At 43.5% G+C, this 22,240-nt stretch overlaps 1 protein-coding gene across 2 annotated transcripts in view; it reads left to right on the top strand.

Annotated features, from left to right (window-relative positions):
- The window catches only part of SYBU (syntabulin), a 112,805-nt gene that overhangs the window by 32,142 nt on the left and 58,423 nt on the right, over positions 1-22,240 (top strand). Inside the window, exons 1-3 of one of the 2 annotated variants that reach the window (XM_011291446.4) lie at positions 2,513-2,649; positions 6,379-6,462; positions 8,186-8,390. In XM_011291446.4, the coding sequence (XP_011289748.2) occupies positions 6,439-6,462; positions 8,186-8,390 (229 nt within the window). In that variant the 5' untranslated portion in view covers positions 2,513-2,649; positions 6,379-6,438. Of the gene's footprint in view, positions 1-2,512; positions 2,650-6,378; positions 6,463-8,185; positions 8,391-22,240 lie in introns of those variants that run through there. The other variant, XM_019823041.3, reaches the window with a different exon arrangement.

Here is a 22,240-nt window from a genome sequence, read left to right as displayed (position 1 = left end):
TTCCTTCCTTCCTTCCTTCCTTCCTTCCTTCCTTCCTTCCTTCCTGCCTTCCTTCTTTTAATTAATATGCACTTATCATATGCTGAGTCCTAGAGGGGTTAAGGTAATCTAAGGCTACCCAGTCAGAAAGAGGCAAAGAAGGGCCTGTGGGACAGGAGAATCCATGTCCTTTATTAAACTACTTTCTTTTCAATACAGATGTCTTTGCAGACTTCAGGAAACTCATTTCACTCTCCTGTTATCCCTTGAATCAGCATCATATCATGGCAGGCCACTAGCTAGGCTTCTATTTGAAAGGGACACAGATGTTTCTCTACCACCCTCTGAGTTGAGGTCATTCTCAAGCCTTGAATTTGGTAATTCTCCATCATATTGCTGGCAGCTCTTCATGAAACATTTGGCTGGTCCAGCAACCACCAGGGCCAGGAACCTGGGAAGATACCCTTGAGCTTCTGAGTGTCTGGCTGCAGCCCCAGCTGTTTGTCAACAGTGGTAAGGAGGACCAAGAGCCTAATATCCTGTATTAGTGCCCAATCATAGGAAAACAGAGGGGAATAACTTCTGGGAAAACAATGGGCATGGGAGCTTACCACAGCCATCCAGAAATAGCCAGATGCGATGGCCTCAAGAGGCCCCAAGTGAGAATTTTATTCTCATTTCAACAGTCCTGTTTTTGATTCACAATAGATCAGCCTGAAAGCAAATACACAAAAATGCTAACAGAAGGAATATGGATAACTGATGTTAGGGCAATGAGATGGTGAGTAATATTTTTCTTTTCCCAAATTTTGATGATGTGGTTTTTATATCTTTAAAAAGAAAACATTAAAGCTATCTTTAAAGAAAAAGTACTTCTTTTCCCCTTTGATTAAACAGTATTCTAGAAATAGCTAAAGAGGACACACAGGCAGATGAAACAACATTGGCTAGTTTCCCAAATTCTGGATTTATTTTTCTGCAGGAAAGTGGCTACAACTACATAACAGGGGCTAAATTTACTCATTAGGTCACAGGATTTCAGGTGATGAGGGAAAGGTGTTCACAGCAGTGTCCTAGGAGGACTCTCAAAAGTATAACTGGCTTGCTTGGTGCTTCAAGATTTCCCCTGGACTCCTGCAGCTACCATCACAGGAAGTCCACAGGTTGGCCTCTAGGGGTGCTCTGCTCCATTTTGCTATACTGCTCTGGCCCCTTGAGTAGACAATCTCAAAATCCTTCCCCACTCCCCCATCTTTTAGCAGAAATAAAGGCAAAATTTCAAAAAAGAAGAAGGAGAAGGAGAAGAACGTTTACTAGAAAGCTAAATGGAAAGATCATGGAAATAAACGATATAATGGAAAACAATTTCTTTTATCTTAATGTAACTCAAATCTAGCCACAGATCTGCTTTCTAGGAACTTAGATCATACATTTCTTTTCTAAACCTAGACTGGTGTGGATGCTGCATGTATCCTTCAGAGCCTCCAGCCTGGGGTACCTGCTCTGCCCATTCCATGTGTGAAAAGACTCTCAGCCTCATCTTCTCTCCAGGTCGCTGCTTCCCCGCCCTGGGCTCAGGCAGCTTTCAACAGCCTGTGCTTCTCATACTTTCTGGTCTTTTGGTCTCCTAAGAGTGGAAGGTGATTTTCTCTCCACCCAGAATTCAGCCTCTGGATTTAGGCCTTCCTATGTCTACCTTACAGATAACTTTCTTTGCCCTTTCTGTAAATCTGTAAGACCCACACATCTTGCTGTCTTGTCCAGTCATTTGAAGCTTTTCATTAGGTAAATGTCAAGACTCAGTTTCTCCTATTTGGGTGACAACCTTGACACTCACACTTTCCAGAGCATCTTAGTTTTAGTTGTTTGAATCTACTGCCCCGATAAGTATACACATACTTGTCCAACCACATGTCCCCAATTTGTTCAATACAATCACCATCCCTATGTCTTTGGCTGGTATCTGTCCCTATTCTTAAAAATGGGCAAAAGGCCACAAACAGCAGATGGCATTTGGGGAGGATTACCTCATGTTTGCTCCCCCATCAGACAAGTGGAAGATGGTATCTGTACCATCCTTCAAAGCCCCCAACCCTCAACCTCTCTGCCTCTTCAGCTGGACTTTTCCTTAATTCCCGTTCTTCATCTGTGAGATGCCTCTGACTGAGGGCTCTGCAGAGCAGAAATAAGTGACACACTCTGAACCCATTGGCTGTTCTAGCCGGCCCTACTTCAGGCTACCCACTCCCCTCTCTGACCCAGGTACTCTCTGGCCCCCCTCCTCAGGGAGAGATCTTGTAGAATTCTACTCATTACAGTTTTACAACAGCAGAATCCCTTAACCATAAAGTAACATTAACACACATAATCTAAGAGGAGGATTGATCACTCACACACACTTCTAAGGGGAAATGGACTGCTCTCTCCCTGGTGAGAAAAATATGGGTCTCCACCCCACCACAAAAAAATCCCAGGATGCCCCAGAATGCAGTTTCTTCTCCTCATGACGTGTTGTAAAGCACGTCAGCTGCTCCTTGTTGCTGTGCAGATCACCCAACATCGGGTCACTGAGACAGAAGGCAGCGCTAGCTCACACAGCTGATAGGATTAGGAGATGGTGCTTTGTCAGCCTTGACTGAGTCCGGAGAAGCCCTCAGCATACACACGCAGGTGAGCTGTGAGGGAGAGCAGAGGTGGGGGGGGGGGGGTACTGCAGTAGGTCTCGGTTGTATGGTGGAGATGTTTTCTCTTTGCAATGCATTTATATATATTGTCTTTTCTCTTAAGTTTGCAGGCTGGGGGGTTCCTATCAATAAAAACCTGTCCTTTTTCACTTCTTTAATTTTAGGAATTGGCCACATGCACCTCATAGGATTTTTGTGAGGTTCAAGTGAGGTTCTAAAAATAGAGCTCTGAAAATATAAAGTTTTGTATAAATGAAAGAGATTATTCATTTGATAACTATAAATTTCACATAAACAAAGAAATAATATATCCTAGATTTGGGGGGCATAATTACCTGCACATTCTTCTTTTCTCCCCAAACTATAACACCCTATCTTTCCAGTTCCTTCCCAGGCCTGGGCATGGATATTATTTATAATCTAGATGGGTTCTAGTCTTCTAAAGCAGCTGATATTTTCTAAAACCTAGCATTACACTCATCTCTAAAGGAGAAACCACAAAATTACAAAACGAGACTACAAAATAAGTAAGTAGAAATGGAAAATGATGCATGAGAATATTTTAAAGCAGATGAAAGATGAATATAATATGCTGTAATAGATTATATCTCTTTGGTGGTATAATCCAAACGTTATAAGACATTTCTGTTAATGACATGAGAAACACTTGAATGAAATTAAAGGCAGCATAGATATTATCATTTGTAAAACTTGCCTTTTAGAACAGCAGAAAAACAGGCTTGGGTTCCAAAAGTACAGAGCTAAGAGACGTTAGAACACTAAATCATCAGCCTTTCCCTCGGCAGGGTTGCTATGGTGACAGCGGGGCTACTGCACAGCCTCTCACTGCCTGCACTTCTGCAGTAAAAGCTTTCACTGAACACATGTTGGGTTTTTTAGGCACACACCCCATCATCAAATACAAAGACATATTGGAAGCAGCTTTATCTGAGTCCTTTGCAAAACAGAAGTTGCCTATTTTCTTTACCCTGTACTGATGGACTTCTTATGGGCTTATAGAACTCACTCATTTATCACCATTCATTTGACTGTTGTATACTGAGTGCCTTCTGTATGACAGGACCTGTACTAGGTACTTACTGCCTGTGATCCCTGGCGAAGACAGACAAATAAATAGGGAATTCTTATACAAGATCTTAACAGCTCTCCTGGGGTGAATTTAAAACAGGTGTCCTGGAAATATGTACGGACTGACCTTGGAGGGTCAGGGGAGGTTTTCTGGAAGAAGCTGTTTCTAAAATGAAACTTAATGTATCTTTAGGAATTGAAGGGGCTTAAGGGGAGTCAAATGCAAGAAATGCTTTAGACAGAGGGACCAGCATGTGAACAGTTTCGAGGAAAAATAAAACATGACACCTCCAGAGAACTGAAAGTTCTACAGTTTGAGGGTTATCCATTTGTAGGTGGAGCAGAGGTTGGGAAGGGGGGACAGAGAGGAGGAGCAGGTAAGGAGGGAGGATGGTGGATGAGGAATGGTAACAAATGAGATCAGAGAGGTAAAGAAGGCCAGATCATGAAAGGCCTCTGTGCCACATTCAAGAGTTTGAATATTAGAGGACACCTGAGAAGTGATTAATGAGTTTTAATGAAGAAACATGGCTTGATTTGGCCATTCAGAAAGGCCTTGTGGAAAAATTTAAAAACTGGCAAGAAAGGAATAAGAGGCACGATTGGGAACAAGACAACTTCTGTTAGATCACTACTGCAATCATCTGGGATGTTTGTGGTTTAGACTCTAAATGCAGATAATAGAGTGGAACGGTAGACAGAAGAAATCAGATTCAAGATATTATTACTAGAGTATCATGGAGATGACTTGGTGGTTTCTGCTATGTGGGGGCTTTATGAGGGAGAAGAAAAAGTCAAGAATGACTCTGAGGTTCTGATTTGGACAGCTCAGTGGGGAGTATTTCTACTATGAGCCCCCCAGACTCAATTCTCAATTCTCAGTAGTGAATTCAGAAGCACATTTTGGCCTTAACAGTGCATTTCTGTATCATACTACATGTCCTTGGGCACATAATTTTGGAAATAATAGACTGTAGGAATCATCACTTTTCTGAAGTCCTTATCCAAGACAATGTGGGTATAGAAAGTATGAATTAATCACCCCCTCTTTCCAAATAAAGAACCCTAAGACTACCAGGCTCACTGCTTAAGAAATCTAGTAGATTGAAAAGTCATGAAGATGTAGGCGATAAAATTTCTTTAGGAATATAGGAAAAAGGCAAATTGATTTCTCTAATGCTCTGATTTCAGGCTCTCTTTGGACTCACACCGCGCATTCCTAGATTTGAGATTTGAGGACTCGGAAAAATGTCTGCAGGGCAGACAGATGGGGATGGTGGTGGTTCAAATATAATTTTCAAGGATTATAGTCCTCCCATGTACAACACTGTGTGTAAGGATCAGACTGTGTCCTGTCCACATTACTACTTAGAATATCCTCCAATTCTGAGTAAAGGACATCTGTTATTATATATGTTGACTTGCGTAAGATTAACTGTAGTAATTGTAATAAGTAAGGCCCATGACCCAGCTGATGATGTCTATTTTAAGTCCTCAGTTGGACAAATTTTAAGCTTTTTGAACAAATTTGTATGTCTCACAAATGCTTTTTCAGTCATATGAGAGGCCTCAGCAAATACTGAATGGGTGACCTGAACGTGACTCAAGTGCCCTTTGGAAAGTTCTGTTCAGTCAACTGTTTTGGGTACAACTGTTTTTATTTTCCTCTTCTAATCCTCACAGCTACCTTCGAGGTAGATACTATTGTTATCCCTCAATTAAACGAGGGTAAACTTGAGGTTCAGAGAGGTCAAGAACTTTAAGGTAACGGCATCAGCTGAAAGAGAGTATTAGTGCGCTGGGTTTCTGAGTTCAGGTGTAGTGCCCTTCCCATAGCAGTGTGCCCCGGGGCGCATCCCCGGCCACCGCTTCAAGGCAGAGATGGAGAAAAAAGGCTGCCCTCGCCTTTAAACAGCCTGGCTCTCCAAGCCCTTGGGAACCGGCCCCGTCGTTTTTTCCCTGCACTTTCTGATGTAAATCCCCCAAGGAGAATCTCGGCCTTTGAGATCCCTGCACGAGCTGCTGTGTCAGTCCTGCAGCATTGGCTTGGCTGGGGTCCGGGTGCAGGGGGACCCGCCCCATCTCTCTCGGGCGAGGTAATTGTGGGGAGCCGTATGTTGACTAAAAACCAAGAGGGCAGGGAGGGGCCGCGAGGGAAAAAACTTTCTCCATTTTGGCTCTTCGTGATATCGCAGTTTTTCTCCGTTTTTCTCTCAGACGTGCACCCCCTTCAAACCGGACCCTAAGGTGCCAAAGCGAGGGGGTCGGGCACCTCCAGGCTGGAGATGTTCGGAGCCCCGGCCTGCCCGCTTCGCGTCGGGCTCGGCAGAGCGGGAGGGGCGCGCGGTACTAGGGGCAAGTGCCGGCGGCGAGGTCGGGCGGGCGGACCCGACGAGCCGACCGGGGTTCCGGCAGGTGACGGGGGTGGCGGGGAGGAGGCGGCGGCGCCCCGGGAGCGGCCGCGGGCAGAGGCGGCGGCACCACGTGTCCGGCCGGGGCGGGGCGGCCGGGCGCGCCCTCGGAGCCGAGCGAGCGGCGGCCGCGGCGGCGGCGCGTCGGCCCCGCAGCACCCGCCGCCCGCACCCCGCGCCGGCTCAGCGCAGTGTCCTCGCTCCCGTGCCCGCAGGTGCCTCCTCCTGGACGGCGGCGGCGGCGGCGGCGCGGGGACCCGGCGGGCAGCGGAGCGATGGGACCCCTTCGAGAGACCAAGGTAAGTAAGGCACGTCGTGGGGGCGCGGGGGGCAGTGTCCGCGCGCTCCGCGGGGCCCCCGCCGAGCGGGTCAGGTGAGAGCTGGAGGGGTGGCGTACAGAGTCGCAGGGAACGGGGACGAGGAGGTGGTGGGGACGATGGGAAGGCAGAGGACATTTGTTCAGGTGACGATGAGACCCAGGAGATGGAGAGATGGTACCGGAGGAAAAGATTTGAGGGGGTGACACGAGGATTAAAAGATTGACTTTGGAGGGTTAATCCATCTCCTGAAAATGGGGATTTGGGATCTGGCTCTCAAATGATGCCCGGTTAGTGATGTGAATAAAAAGGATTTGGTGTACTGGTGACTGAGAAATAAGATCCCCAGCATGTCAGCGACCCAGCATTGGTTCAGGGTCTGCAGTGTGCCCGAGAGTGGCTGACGTGTGATACCTGCTGGGTGACTGATGTGCAGAGCAAATCCAGAGGCTGGGTGCGGCTTTCGCCCTGGATGGGGTAGATGCCTCAGCGACCTCAGGAGTTCCCGCGGCTGAGGCTTTCCCTTCAATTCCTGCACTGTGCAGACCTCCCAGAGATGTTTACTTTGGCAGCGACCCTTCCTGGTAAGCCGGTGGAAATGGGCAGGAGGTCATGTTTCCAAATAGTGTTTGTTACTAATCCAAAGGCCTTTTTCGATTGCAGAGGTTGGAGGAAGCAGTCAGTTTTTTGCAAAGAGCTCCTCCTAGGAATCCATTTTAATAAGGCAGGGCGGTGGTGACCCCGAAAAACACTGGACTTAAAGCTTGTTCTGCTTTTAGATGATGTGCCTTGTTGGCTAAGCATCTTTAGCTCTTTTAGCCTCAGTTTCCTCATCTGTAAATAGGGATTTAAATTAGTGTCCTCTCTATGGCCTGGGTTGTAAAGATCAAATGAGGTAATGGTTGGGAAAGCACTTGAAAAATTGGAACACCCTGCCAAAATATTACTTTTTTATGCATTTTTAAAACCAAGGCATGGTTCTGTATTTAATGCTGTGTTTTTAAGAAGAGAGAGAGAAAACTCTCTTCTCATGGGTGTTCTGCAAGGAAAACAAAAGCTAACCAGGATGTAAAAGGTGGAGCCATCTTACTGGGTATTGGATTTTTGTTTGCTTTTCTGTTGGCAACAAGCCTTGTGTACCAGGATATTAATGAATAATTAAGATCCTGGCCGGAAGAGGAGGGATTTGAAAGATAAGCCTGAATGATCCATCAAGAAAGAATTGTTCCAGGTATAGGGGGCTACTTTGTGAGGAGACAGGAAAGAACAAGTCAGGGAAAGCAAAATGGAAGTCTAGAGGAAATCAAGTAATAAGCTGGAGTGTGCTGTGAGTAATAAAGAGCCTTTGAGAGAAGCAAAAGCTTGAATGTGATAGAAGAAGCCAGAGAGGGAAGGTGAGTTAGGAATCGCATGGGAGGAGGGAATGGCTTTCCTGCTAATGAGTGGAGGTGTGTGCGTGTGCATGCACACACGTGTGTGTGTGCACACACATCCACACCCAAGTGTGTGGTCTTCAGAAGATTTGAAGGATTAGCTCAGTGGCAGAGTTTTGGTGTTCACTGAAGCAACTGAGATAAGGAGTACTTTGTAAAGATACAGTATTCAGAAATGTGATTTCTTAGAAACTGAACCCAGAAGGAACAAACAGGAGTTAAGAGGGGGAAACAAGTTTCCTATTGTTTTCTTTTTAATGTCCGATTTTAAGAAGGAGCAGAGAGTGCAGCATCATGAGAAGGAGATTTCCAGAAGCCGAATTCCCCGTTTGATTCTTCGGCCCCATCTGCCCCAGCAACAGCACAAAGTGTCCCCAGCCTCTGAGTCTCCCTTCTCTGAGGAAGAGAGCAGAGAGTTCAACCCCAGCAGCTCTGGGCGCTCAGCGAGGACCATTAGCAGCAACAGCTTCTGCTCAGGTATAGTACCCATGGGAGCCACACACGATCACCAAGTTTGTGCTCTGCTGGTGCACTGTGAATGGACTGGAGCATGCCCCTTAGAGCCTAGATCTGCACTTCTATTATTAGGATGAATTGTCTGAGGTTGCACCTTTTTGGCTGTTTTGACCTTCACATACAGCAGTTTCGTATGGTTCAGTCCTGATGGAAATTCATACCTATTTTTACATATTATTCTGGTTTATAATTTACCATGTGAAATCTAACTTCTTTTCCTATGACCGTTTAAAAAACTATTCCTTTGTTCACTCTGGGAAATGTATTTGCTTACATTTTATACCAACAGCCTTTATAAACCTGTGTACTTCCAATTATGGAATCCCTAAAGATAAAACAACTTCTAATGAATGAGGTTAGGATCAAGGAGGTTTATATCCCAGGGCTGGGCCTGACCTTGTAGTTTTAGAGGAAAAGAGCACAGGCTTTGTCATGTGCCAGACCTGAGCTGGAAGCCCTGATCTTTTCACCATTTACAAGTTGAATGACCCTGGGCAGGTTGCTTAACCTCCTTGAGCCTCACTTCTTATATCCATAAAATGGGATGATAACACCTACCTTGTAGAGTTGCTGTAAGATTGAATGAGACCTAAAGGTAATCCTAATGCAGTACCTGGTTAATAGAAGCACTTAATAAATGATGGTTCTTAATAAGATGAACTATGGATGTCAGTTTTGGCACATGATTTAGGAAGTTTCCTTAAAGTTGTGAGCTCATTTGGCTCACAAAGGCATAAATCTCTTCATAGCTTCTGAAGATGCCACCATTATCACTTGACAGAGCCTGTTATAACCCATTAAAGCATGTGACTTGGAAAGACTTGTATTCTTTGAGAAGTATTTGGAAATTGGGTAAACTTTAAAAGAGTGACTGTCTTGTTAGTAATGAAGAATGTTTCATAGTGGCTAATTTTTAGGGCTTACTCAGGGAAAATGTAATTTTCTATTAACACATGTATGAGAAGGAACATAGGAATCAAGATGCTATGATTAATGCCCCAATTTAGCAGGATTCAATATTATTTTTAGTATCAGTAACTATGTTTTTCAGTGTGCTTTTAAGTGCAGCTTTGGATTTCTTATATACTTTGACAAAATAATCCCCATCCCATGCATAAATTGTACATTAGAAATACTGTACTGACAATTTTTTATTTTTCTTTGTAAAGCCTCAGATGCTCTGCTTGATTCCGAAAAAAAAATTCTATCAAAATATTATATTTTAAAGCTTATTTCTTGCCATTTGGACTTTATGAATCTAATTTAAAGTGGAGACCCACTGATGGTTTTGCTCGGTACTTTTGCAAGAAGAGAACACAAAGATCCCTAGGACCTGGAAACGTGTTTACAGAAGGCAGTGCTGTTTGCTTTCACTCCATTTTGGAGCTCAGGAATCACTGTTTGAGTGTGAATGAACCCAGGGGATATCATTCCAAATTGGCACGCTTTGTTTACGTAACTCCATTCCACATTTATTCCCGATATTTTCTCCACATAATCGTTTTCTCTGTGACTGACTTCAAGGTGAGTAGTGTTAGCAAGGAGAAAAAAAAAAAAAAAAGGAAGTTGATCAAAACAAAAGAGAAACTCCAAATATATTTTAGAAAATATATTAGGCAAATCAATAAAATTATAAATTTTGGTCATGAATCACTTTCTCCAAGACCCATTCCTGGGTGGTTTCTCCTTCCCAGGAGACCTGTCTCCCACTAAGGCCCTAATGCTGTACATGAAAATCGAAAGTAGATATTGATCCTTCTGCCATTAACTAGCTGAGAATTGAGTGGCAGAAGCTTCTAATTATGGGTATCTATAAACCTGTCTTTCCATCGTTAGCCTTGCATGCAGTCTCTGAATAGGATTCCCCCTGTTCCTGGGCCTCATCTTTCTGTGTTGGTGCTCCCCAAGGTTTGGGTTGGTGCCTTTCCTTCAGTGCCTTCCTTTCCTATGGAGCCCCGATAGACCCCAAGACAGCTTTGAGTGCTGCGCTAAAATTGACAGGAGCCCCCTTTGGGGGCATGTTAATGATGCTTTAGGAGGTCAGTCTGGGGATGGAAAATAAATGGGTTTGGTACTATGGGGAGCATTAAAGCTGCAGGCAGTGAGGTAGAGAATGTAAAACACGTCCAACCAGCAGGGGGAAATAGCTGGTTTTAATCCAGCCACTTTAACACTGAGGCCAGAATATGTGTTGGCTGCTTAATCATGGCAGTTAAGTCAGAGACCAAGGTACAGGCAAACATTAAAAATGCCATCTTCTGTTAGGATTAAATTAAAATAATTTAGAGAGATCTGTTGCTGCCATAGCTTCATTGCCTTACGGTGATCATTCTGCATTAGCTTGTGTTCTTTATAAATTATCACACTGACTAATGTGAAAAAGGACAGGCAGAGCTAGGGGGATTCTTACCATCAGGTATGAAATTGTGGAGGAAAATGGTCCTCAAACACAAAGCAATTTAATTTGAAAATTACATTTTCAGAACTGCAAGCTAGAGACTCTTTTCCCCAAATTCATATCAAAGGCATTGATTGTGAAGAGCTTCATATGTTCTAAGATGCTCAGTTTTTAAAAGAAGGATGTGGTGAGTTTACATGAAGTTAAATTTACTTGATATAAAGAATTACCCTTTATTTTGAGAGTCTGACTTTTTATCCTTTATATATTGTATTATATATTTTTTTTTCAACGTTTATTTATTTTTGGGACAGAGAGAGACAGAGCATGAACGGGGGAGGGGCAGAGAGAGAGGGAGACACAGAATCGGAAACAGGCTCCAGGCTCTGAGCCATCAGCCCAGAGCCTGACGCGGGGCTCGAACTCACGGACTGCGAGAGCGTGACCTGGCTGAAGTCGGACGCTTAACCGACTGCGCCACCCAGGCGCCCCTGTATTATATTATTTTATTATTTTATAATTTTATATTATAACAGAATGTCATGATAGTGGATGGTGGTTAAACTTGAGCAGAATAAATGACAACTCTTTGTTGATGTGTTCCCCACGTCCACCATATGTTTTTCTTTTAATTTTACTGATCTGTGAAATTACAAGACTGGGAACCATGTCTTTGCAAAGTGGCCTGTCCATTTTTGCCTACTGTATTCCTTCCCCCACTCCCTGCCTTTCCCCTATCTTCCCACGGGAGCTTTGACAAGGAACATTTAATGACTTGATATTCTATATGCTAATTTGTGTGTTGTATCTATCTCATTTCAGAAAGAAGGAGTTGTGTGTGACCTTTTGCAATTCACTTGGGGTATAATCCCAAAGAGCGCTTCCTTTAATAGCTTCTTAGTAACAGAATTTCTTTGAAGATATGAATGTGTTTTGTGCACTCCAACATCATTCTTCTGATAAAACAGTCTATTCTTTACAGTTTGTATTTGGTCTTCGTCATTGTGACCTTAACTGGGCACAGTAAAGTTTATATGGTATTGGAAGCCAGGCCCTATTTGTGTGCATGGAAAACAAAACATTATATATTCCTAGTAAATATTAGCTAAAGTTTTTTTTTAAAGAATACATACAGAAGTATAGTTAATAGTAGGTTAATAGAAACAAAACACCTGCTTTCATGTCCACTCTCGCACTTTTAAAGTTTTTTTAACCAATGGTTTGGTATAACATCACCCCAACTTCCTCCCCCCCACCCTCTTTCCCCTTGTTTCTTGTTTTAACATGCCCACAAGAAGTGACAAAACTCATATTTGTGAGTTGTGTTCTGGGTGTGGCCCATTGAATCTAGGCCTCTGTCCATTTTTCTCCCCTTTCTTTGTTGGTAGTGAATTTTGTTTGTCATAATACCGTGACTCCAGACATTCTTAGAAAAGCCCATGACCTGGCTGAGTCAGTCAGTCACCTCCATCGGTCACCTGCCTTGGTTAGCAGCCTGCTGTGCATTTCCTCCTTGCTTAGTTGAGGTAATAATTACCCCTTATGGCTGGGAGGCAGATGGATTGCTGGGTTTTACTCTAGTTCTCCTTAGGGTGCCTTGTAAATATGGCAGGTGGAACAAATTATGTGTAGAGAACACGGGTTGTTTTATGGGAGACCAGTGATTTCTCCGAGTTATTTCCATGTTGCTAATGTGCACACACAGGTATATAGGCAGGTTTGTGACTTAACCCACTAAAACATGTACCAGGTGGGGCGCCTGGGTGACTCAGTTGGTTAAGCATCTGACTTCAGCTCTGGTCATGATCTTGCAGTTTGTGAGTTTGAGCCCCGCATCAGGCTCTGTGCGGGCAGCTCAGAGCCTAGAGCCTGGAGCCTGCTTGACATTCTGTGTCTGCCTCTCTCTCTGTTCCTTCCCTGCTCATGCTCTGTCTCTCTCTCTCTCTCTCTCAAAAATAAATAAACATTAAAAAAATTTAAAAACCTGTATCAGGTCAAGACACTAAATGGTCAAAATCCAGGATTCTTTGCAGTGGAATCCTGAGGAAGGTGTTTGTGGAAAGTATTCTGGTTTTTACAGTGACTGGGAAGAAATCCTTCTTTGAGTGCCAGTGACCTAGAGGTAATCATCGTTGCTATTTGTGGGAAGAACAATTAAGGCAAATTACAACCTGACTAGTGCCCTGCTGTGACATGACAATACCTCCAAAAATTTGCCAGGCCTTGCCAAACAAATATTTCTGCTTTGCTTCTGTCCAGTTGAGGAAGCTTGGCATCTGGATAGAGTAAATCTTTGAACATAATCATCAGAACTGAGATGAACATTTTAAAGTGAAGTGAGCTGCAATACTGAATTACACTCTAATTGAATGACTGCCAACCTGCTGTGAAGAAAAAAACAAAGACCCTAAGACTTTAGTATCATTTTAATGAGTACAGGACCCAGGAACAGTTGCATAATAGATATTTCAAGGGCTTAACTGCCTCAGCCACAGAAATAAGCACCTAATGATATGGGTCACAATATAGGCAATATTTCTTTGAGGATGTGGTGACTGCAATTAGGAGGGCAAGAGCAAAAATTTTTGCCATTTAATAAAAGACCTACTGAGCAGTGGGGATGGTGAATAGTAACCATGATGGAATTGGATCAGGCCTGAGAGCAGATTATGGTACCATGAGAATCTTTTATGTTCTAAAATACTAAGGTTGTTCTAAAATGATCTGAATTGTTTCGCAATTCAGAGAATGGCATTTGTCTACTTTCTAATCCTCAGGAAAACTTTGTTTGAAATGCAGATGCCTTGGCCCCACCCTAACCTATTATCTATTATCACAGAATGGGAGGGACCCAGGAATCTGTATTTTATAGGCTTTCTAGATGACTTATACCTACTGAAGTCTCCGCCTCAATCCTTTGTGGTCTGTGTGTGTTTGGGAATTTTGTATGAGGGACGTGAAGGGTATGCCCCAGTAGCATTGCAAGATGAAGAAAGATCAAAGAAGATAGAAGTGGTGGCCAACCAAGCTGTTTAAACTCATGGCATGGGCAAGGAAAATGCCTCCACATTTCCTGGAAATGATAGCTTCTCACTCTGTATTTATAATTCCTGTGTCATTAGTCTTAGCATTAATATCATTTATATTTACATTATTGTTGTAACTTGTGTTCAAATGGTAGACAAGTAAAGGAGGAGAAAGTATTTTCCTCCTTTCTTTTCCTATGTAATCCTCTACTGCATTTACTATCTCTAGCATACTTTTAACTCTTTTGCATTTACTTTCTTTGGTATTAGGATGATTTGGGGTACTCTGAAAGCAGGTACACTGGATATACTCTTTCTGAATAACCAGTGGATTCACTGAATGAGGAAAAAGAGAAACTGTAGCCTGGGAGTAGCAGAACATTCACCTTTTTGCAAGCTTCCACAAAAATGTGGTGTCCACTAAGCATTTATTAAATGCCTGCTGAGGATCAGGAATTGTGCTAAAGTCATGATGATGAATAAAACAGAGAGACGGAAAAATCAATTCTATTACTGCCTTCACCCTGGCATCAAAAAATAAGTGGGATACCACGTCTGTAGATGTGATTCCCACGCGACTACTTTTACTTACTTGTTTCCCTGTCCCTTTTACTTACGCCCACTCCACACACACTTCTTCCTTGTAATTTGAGTTTGTTGGTCCATTTATTATCTGCATTGGCCTCTCACATTTCATAAGCCCAAGGATTCAAAGAAGTAGCATTTATTAGTGTGGTGTAGTGGATAAACATGAGCCTTGGCATCCTAGACCTGAGTTGAAAGCATGAAATAAGATTAGAAAGGTGGGCCAGGCCAGATCAGGAAAGGTTTTGTATGCTATGCTAACTTGATCCATGAGATCAAAGATCCATACAGAAACTAGGCTAGTAATGTAAAGGGTGAGGCCACCTGGATAGATCACAATAGAGGGGAGTCTAGAACTGGACAGCATGTGCCCCTTCTCACAATATTCAAATTTAAAAATTCAGGTTTTTTTTTTAATATAGTTTATTTACTTATTCTTGAGGGGGGAGGGGCAGAGGGACAGGGAGAGAGAATCCCAAGCTTGAACCCACGAACCGAGAGATTGTGACCTGAGCCAAAATCAAGAGTCAGAGGCTTAACCGACTGAGAGACCCAGGCACCCCTAAAAATTCAGGTTTTTAACTAACTGCCAGCTAAGTAGCATGTACAAATGGCTGGGTGTGGCTCCTGGGCTGCCATATGGCAATTCCTAAAGACCTTGCAGAGCCATGAAAGGGTTTTCAGCAAGGAAGAGTTATGACTGCATTTACAATTTAGAAAAATCTTTCAGATTATATGTTGGACGGTAGATGGAAGGAGGTAGGAATGATGGCGAGGAGCCTGCCTGGTTTGAAGGCCATTGTGACAGTCTAGTTGAAGACCAATAAAATGGTATGTAAGAGGATTTAGGGGCTAGAACATACATATATGAGTCCACCAACTCCAAGTGGAAGGGGCAGGAAAGAGTTCTATCTGAATTTCCTCTGGTTGAACACAAATGGAGCAGCAGGACTGGGGGAAAAGGACAGTGAGTCAGGTTAACAAGCTCAGATTAAGCTTGGTTGCATTTGAGGTAAAGCGAAAGGTCTGGAGCTCCAGAGAGAAGGCAGAGATGTGGGTAGCTGAAGTCAAGGGAGCTGATAACATTACCCAAGGGCAGTGCATGGAGGAAGATAAGAGGCCCAAGGCTAGACTTCTGAGATCAAGCATGAGTATACAGAAAAAGGAAACCAAAGCACCCAAAAAAAGAGTTCAGAGAGGAAGGAGGAGAGTCAGGAGTGACAGTGAAGAAGAGTGTAGCCAACAGGTTCCTCTGTCACACAAGATGAAGGAAGGTATTCTCTAAAAAATGTTCAAGCATAAAACCACTAGGGCATCAGTGATCTTAGGCAGAAACAATCCCAGGAAATTGTGGGGATGGAATCCAAAATGCATCAAGCTGAGATGTGAATGGGAGGTGACAAATACAGTGTAGACAGCTTTTTAAAACAAGCTTAACTGGGATGGGAAAGAAGTAGAATAAAAACAAGTGTTATTTTGGGCTCCTGGGTGGCTCAATCAGTTAGAATGGAGTCTTGGTTTCGGCTCAGGTCATGATCTCACAGTTCATGAGTTCAAGCCCCCCATTGGGCTCCACGCTGACAGTACCGAGTCTGCTTGGGATTCTTGCTCTCCTTCTCTGTCCCTCTTTCTGCCCCTCCCCAGCTCACTTTCTCTTTCTCTCTCTTAAATAAACTTAAGAAAAGTGTTATTTATAGTGAAGATAGAGTGTTTATCAAATGACAGGTATTTTGATAAGATTGTTAGGCTGAGGGGAAATAAACAAGAAAGAAATTAAATAAACACACACAGAGATTGAGAGAATGAGTGGAAAAGGTTTGGCTTTGTAACAACCCTGGGGGTGGACCCAAAAAGACATGTTTAGGAAGAAAAGAAAGGCTGGAGGTGAATATAGGTAAGTATAGGGTAGGTAGTTGAAGGATACATTTCACAGCTGGGTTAGGTGCCACTATATGCTTCCTCTGTCATACCACATGACCCACCTGGGTTTTAGATTTCATAGTTAGTTACCTGACTCCCCAGTAGACTAAGCTCCGTGAAGGCAGGAACAATATAGTTCCCTGCACTATACCTGACATATAGCAGTTGCTTAATTAGTATTTACTGAAATTTGATAGAAGGCATAATTATGAGTAAGACAAGTGAAGTATTTTCATTCATTTAATAAAATTTACTGAGAGCAGGTACTATCTTAGTAGTTGGGGGAATAACAACTAGAACGGTACCTAATACTCAATGGGTTTATTAAATGAAGGAAACATTCCTGTCCTTGAGAGTTTGGCATCTCGGTTTAGCATCTCCAAATGTCAAAAAGAGTAATTAATCTCTGTAATAGAACCGTGACTCCAGTGCTCTGGGTAGCTAGAAGAGAGATCTCTTGCTAAGAAAATCAGAAAACGCTCCACTCACAAATTGGCACTTGCAAGGCATGAGAAAAAAGCAGCCCAGGTTAGAGTCAAGAAGGAATTTAGCACAAAGCTACATACTCACATTTCCCAGCACTACAACTGGACACTAGCCACGACCCCACCCTTCCCCCCACCCAGGTGCTTTTGAGAAAGCTCTGGTCTCCTCCCACTGACCCGGGGGAGACGGGGTGCACTTCAGCTATACAACAAGACTGCTGAGTATGCCTGTACTGGAAGGTGGCTTTGCTGGCTCCCGGGCACAGTAACTGCTCCACATGTCCCCTGCAGCTCGGCTTGGCTGTCCCCTGCTTTGGAGATACTGTGCAGCCCCTCTTCTGCCAGAGGGGAGAGAGACACCAGTGACAGCTGCTCCTCAGCTGCTGGACAGTCACAGTGCCCCAGGCTCCACTGCCCGGGGTCACACTGCTCTGGTTCCAGAAGGAGGCCAGTCCTTTTCAGGCTGACTCCTCTCTTTTTTTTTTTTTAATTTTGAGTGTAGTTGACACACAATGTTACATTAGTTTCAGGTGTACAACGTAGTGTTTCAAGAACCCTCTGTGTATGCTGTGCTCACAACGCTATTCCAGTACCATTGACTGTATTCCCTGTGCCGTACCTTTTATTCTTGTGATTTATTTTCTAACTGGAAGCCTATATCTCCCACTCCCCTTCACCCAATTTTCCCTTCTTCCCCTTTCCCTCCCCTCTGGCAACCACCGATTTGTTCTTTGTATTTGTAGGTCTGAATGACCGCTCTTTCTTTTTAGGGAACCCAAACCAAGGTTCCCAGTGCCTCCCAGTGCTGTCATGTGGGCTCATCCAGCACTCACCCCCCTCCCTGCAGAAACTCATCCTTCAGCTTTCCGCTGCTGTCTGAATTTTCCCGGGGCTCCTCCTTTTTCCTGGCTGGCTCTGTCTTTATTCTGTCTCCTTTTGTGTGGGTGACCATACAGTTAGCATTCCTCACAAACTCTAACCCAACCCTCAGAATTCATGAGTCTGTGGACCCTAACCAACACTTGTATTTATTCTGAGGTGTTTGTGAGGATTATATTTTAATGCTAATTATTGTATTTTTAAAATTCCAAAGTAATAAAAATGTGCAAACCCATAGAGTAGATGTAATCACATTTATAGGACTTATTTTGCTTTGCTTTTTGCCAAAGTGAGATCATGCTATATTGATCAGTGATCCTTTCTGTTTATTTGTTAAGTGAATATTTATTGAACATCTGCTGTGGGCAAGACACTATCCTGAGAGCTGATGTAGAGTGATGAACAGTACCCACAGAACTCCGGTCTCCAGGAAGGTGTATTCAGGCAGTACCTGTTCCTGGCATTGCTTGTCAGCACAGAGAGGTCCCCTCGTTCATTGTAAGGACAGCACATATTCCACTCTAGAGAGGGACACTATTCAATGCATTCTTCGTAGGTGGACATTTTGTCTGTAGGGTTAACCTTCAAAATTCAGAACCTTATTTTATGAATGTCACTGGAATTAGACTGTTTGTGAGCATATTTCTCTTTCTCTTTGTTCCCTTTTTTAACCAAAGTAAAACCATGCTACACATGTGTTACCTGAAACCATTATTATTTTTTTAATAGATAAAACCCAAAGGTAGCAATTACAGGAATTATGTGAGTATCGCTTTTTCCTTTTCTTCATTTGTACCCCTTCCTCCTTCCTGACCATCACTATATTCAGATTCTCAGTGTGAGAAAAATAGAACAAAAGGGAAACGATATTTACATTGCTACAAGACAGCTAAGTTTAACTCAGGTGTCCTTGGAGAGGTTTGCAGTGTCCTTGTTAATGACTCTTCAAGAGATGATGAGATAGCTTCTTGATCTGTCTCTGTCTGTTTCTCTCCTCTTTCCTTCTGATGGTCCTTCCAGTGCTCCTCCCTCACCTCTCATCTTCTCCCACCAAGGAACCTTTAAAAAAATAACTGAGTCTTTAAAAAGGCATGGCATCAGAAACTGCAAATAAACCCCTATTGCTAAGGAGAGGGAATCAGAAGTATTAGTAACATGCCTATTTCAGAACCATCGTTTCGAAAGGACCAAGCACGGAAAATGGAAGCTTGCAGGACAGATCCCCTCGACACACCACCTGCCGGGCGCCCCTGTCTTGGGGCAGTGACAGAGCCACCCTGCTACCCTGTTTCTGCACCTGCTACCCCCTCACCAGAACCCTTCCATAGTGTCCTTTCTCACACTACATTAACTATTTAGTTGGAACCGAGATATTTTCCCGTCCAAACTCCTTCTCCTCTGGCTGCTAACACAAATGAAACATCTTGATGCTTGGTGAAAAACCAAGTAGGGGCCCTTGTTTCCAAAACAGCATGCGTCCTATGAAGAAATGGACACCTGCCTTCCTTTACTTCACTTACTCTCATCCTTCTCCACCGCCAAAGTATGCACCAGAATGACATTAGGGAGCGCTCAAAGCTCCAAAATAGCTCAGAAATCCCAGGAATGTTTGCATGGGAGATGATTATTTTGTCTCCAAGAAACCAGGGAGACATTCATTAAATAATTACTCCGCTCTCCATTTTTATAGATGTAGGTGACAAGTCTTGGTGGAAGGGCTTCGTTGCATCACTTTCCCCAGCTCGTTTCCACCAGCTCATACATACACTCACTCGAGTAGACACATCCTTAAAGGAAATAGGCTCCTTTGACCCCTCATCTCTTTGTGCCTGCCATCCTGTTTCTCCTTTTCACAGCAAAACTCCATTTTTTGCCCTTGCCAGACATGTGAGTGGCCTTGCTGGCAGATCTTTCTCTTGTCTGCCCTCATTTTCTGTGACTTCCCAGCAGCACTCAACACGAATGAATAAGCCCCTCCCTTAGGAAGGATTTTCCTCCTTAGCCTCTGGTCCCACCCCTCTGAGGCTCCACCTGCCTCTCGAGTCACTTCTTGGGCACCATTGCTGGCTCCCCCCGCCCCTTGTCCTCACTTGTCACATTGCCCCCTCCTGCTCCTGCCCTCCCCAAGGGCTCCCACCTCTAAATTTCTCAGCTGTAGGATGGTGATGCTTCTGGCCTCTCCCCTGAGCTTCAGGCTCTCATATCCAACTGCCTAGTTGATATTTTCCAGTTCATGGTTAGTTTGTACCTCAAATTTAACATATCAAAAACAGAATTCTTGGTTGCAGCACCTACATGCTTATAAACCCATTTTTCTCCAACTCAGAAATGACCACCATGGACCAGTTGCTTACACAAAAAAACCTTGAAGACGGGGCGCCTGGGTGGCGCAGTCGGTTAAGCGTCCGACTTCAGCCAGGTCACGATCTCGCGGTCCGTGAGTTGGAGCCCCGCATCAGGCCCTGGACTGATGGCTCAGAGCCTGGAGCCTGTTTCCGATTCTGTGTCTCCCTCTCTCTCTGCCCCTCCCCTGTTCATGCTCTGTCTCTCTCTGTCCCAAAAATAAATAAACGTTGAAAAAAAAAAATTAAAAAAAAAAAAAAAAAACCTTGAAGAGGGGCACCTGGGTGACTCAGTCATTTGAGCATCCAAGTCTTGATTTCAGCTCAGGTCATGATCCATGGGATTAAGCCCCATGTCAGGCTCTGCACTGAGCATGGAGTCTGCTTGAGATTCTCTCTCTCTCTCTCTCTCTCTCTCTCTCTCTCACTCACTCTCTTTCTCTCTCTCTCACTCACTTTGTTTCTGTGTCCCTCTGCCCCTCTCCCTAGTGCTCTCTCTCTCTGTCTCTAAAAAACAAAAACAAAAAAAACACTTGAAGACATCCTCGATCCCTTCCTATTTTTCATTATTGTGAATCAAATGCTTCCAATTATTTTTCCAAAGTAAATCCCAAATCCATCTACTTTCTTCGATTTTTTCACAGCTACCACCTAGTCAAACCATTATTATCTCTGATTTCCACCATGTCAGGGGCTCCACATGTTTATATGCTTGGGCTCATTCATTCCTAAAGGGGCCACACTACATAGTGGTTAAAAAGGAGGCTCTGGGGGCGCCTGGGTGGCGCAGTCGGTTGGGCGTCTGACTTCAGCCAGGTCACCATCTCGTGGTCCGTGAGTTCGAGCCCTGCGTCGGGCTCTGGGCTGATGGCTCAGAGCCTGGAGCCTGTTTCCAATTCTGTGTCTCCCTCTCTCTCTGCCCCTCCCCCGTTCATGCTCTGTCTCTCTCTGTCCCAAAAATAAATAAACGTTGAAAAAAAAATTAAAAAAAAAATAAAATAAATAAAATAAAAAAAAAAAGGAGGCTCTGGAGTTAGCCTGTTTGGATTCATACCATGGCTCTACCACTTACTGACTACAACCTCAAGCAGGTGGCTTAAATTCTAGTGCTAGGTTTGTATGCCTTCTGCAAAGCAGGATGATATTAGTGCCTGTCTTGAAGGGTTATTAGGTTAACTTAATAAGACTTATTACAACATGCCTGGTACTTAGTAGGCACTCAGTAAATATTAGCTAGATATATCATCACTAATACAGTCTGTTCTCCACAAACCAAATTGTTGTCATCTGCTTAATGCACTTTAAGGCTTCCATCGCACTTAACATAAACTTGGGATTCCTGGCCTATAATCTTGCACATGCTCTGGCTTCTGCCTCCCTCCAACCTCATCACTAGTCCTTCTCTCCCTATCACCCTTCCTGGCCTTCCTTCAGTTTCCTCAATATACCAAACTCCTTATTGCTCCCTCTACCTGGAGTTCTTTTCCCTGCCTTTTCCATGATTAGTTCTTTCTCATGTGTTTGGTCTCAGCTCAAATTACCTCTTCAGGGCTTCCATGACATCCTGTCATCCTGATGAAATACTTCCCACCCACCCCCCCAACCTAGCTAGTCTATGTAATATCACCCAGTTTGTTTCATTAATAGTAAACACAATCAGATATCTTCTCTATGTATTTCTTTTTTTACTTGTTTATTAACTGTCTCTCTCCACCACTAGAATGTGAACTTCTTCAGGACAAGGCTCTTATAGAGTCTTGATCATCATGACATCCTTAATATGTAGATGACTACCTGTCATGTAATAGGAAATCAGTAATTATTTGTGGAAGGAATGGATGGGTGGATGGATGGATGGATGGATGGATGGTTAGTTGGATGGTTGAATGGATGGATGGATGATATTCTTACACTTCAACATTGGCTGTTGGGTAGTGTCACACTGTGTAATACTGAAGCAATTAGTGTAAAGCCTTGTAGACTTGTGAATTCTCACTCCAAAAAAATGCTAAAATTAGGTAAAGGAAAAGAAGTTTAAATTGTCCTGTTCAAATCTAGAAGCAAAATTCTCTGAATGGCAAGCATTATATGGTTATAGTGTTGAAGCAAGAATATTGGAAAACTAGAACCAGCTAGAACTTCTTGCCTCGAATTTTTGTGGTCTGTTTATTATGGG

Source organism: Felis catus, chromosome F2 (assembly GCF_018350175.1).
Source record: "Felis catus isolate Fca126 chromosome F2, F.catus_Fca126_mat1.0, whole genome shotgun sequence".
Lineage (NCBI taxonomy): Eukaryota > Metazoa > Chordata > Mammalia > Carnivora > Felidae > Felis > Felis catus.
Note: the sequence above shows the minus strand (reverse complement) of the source record. Positions and strands in the feature narration are given on the sequence as shown.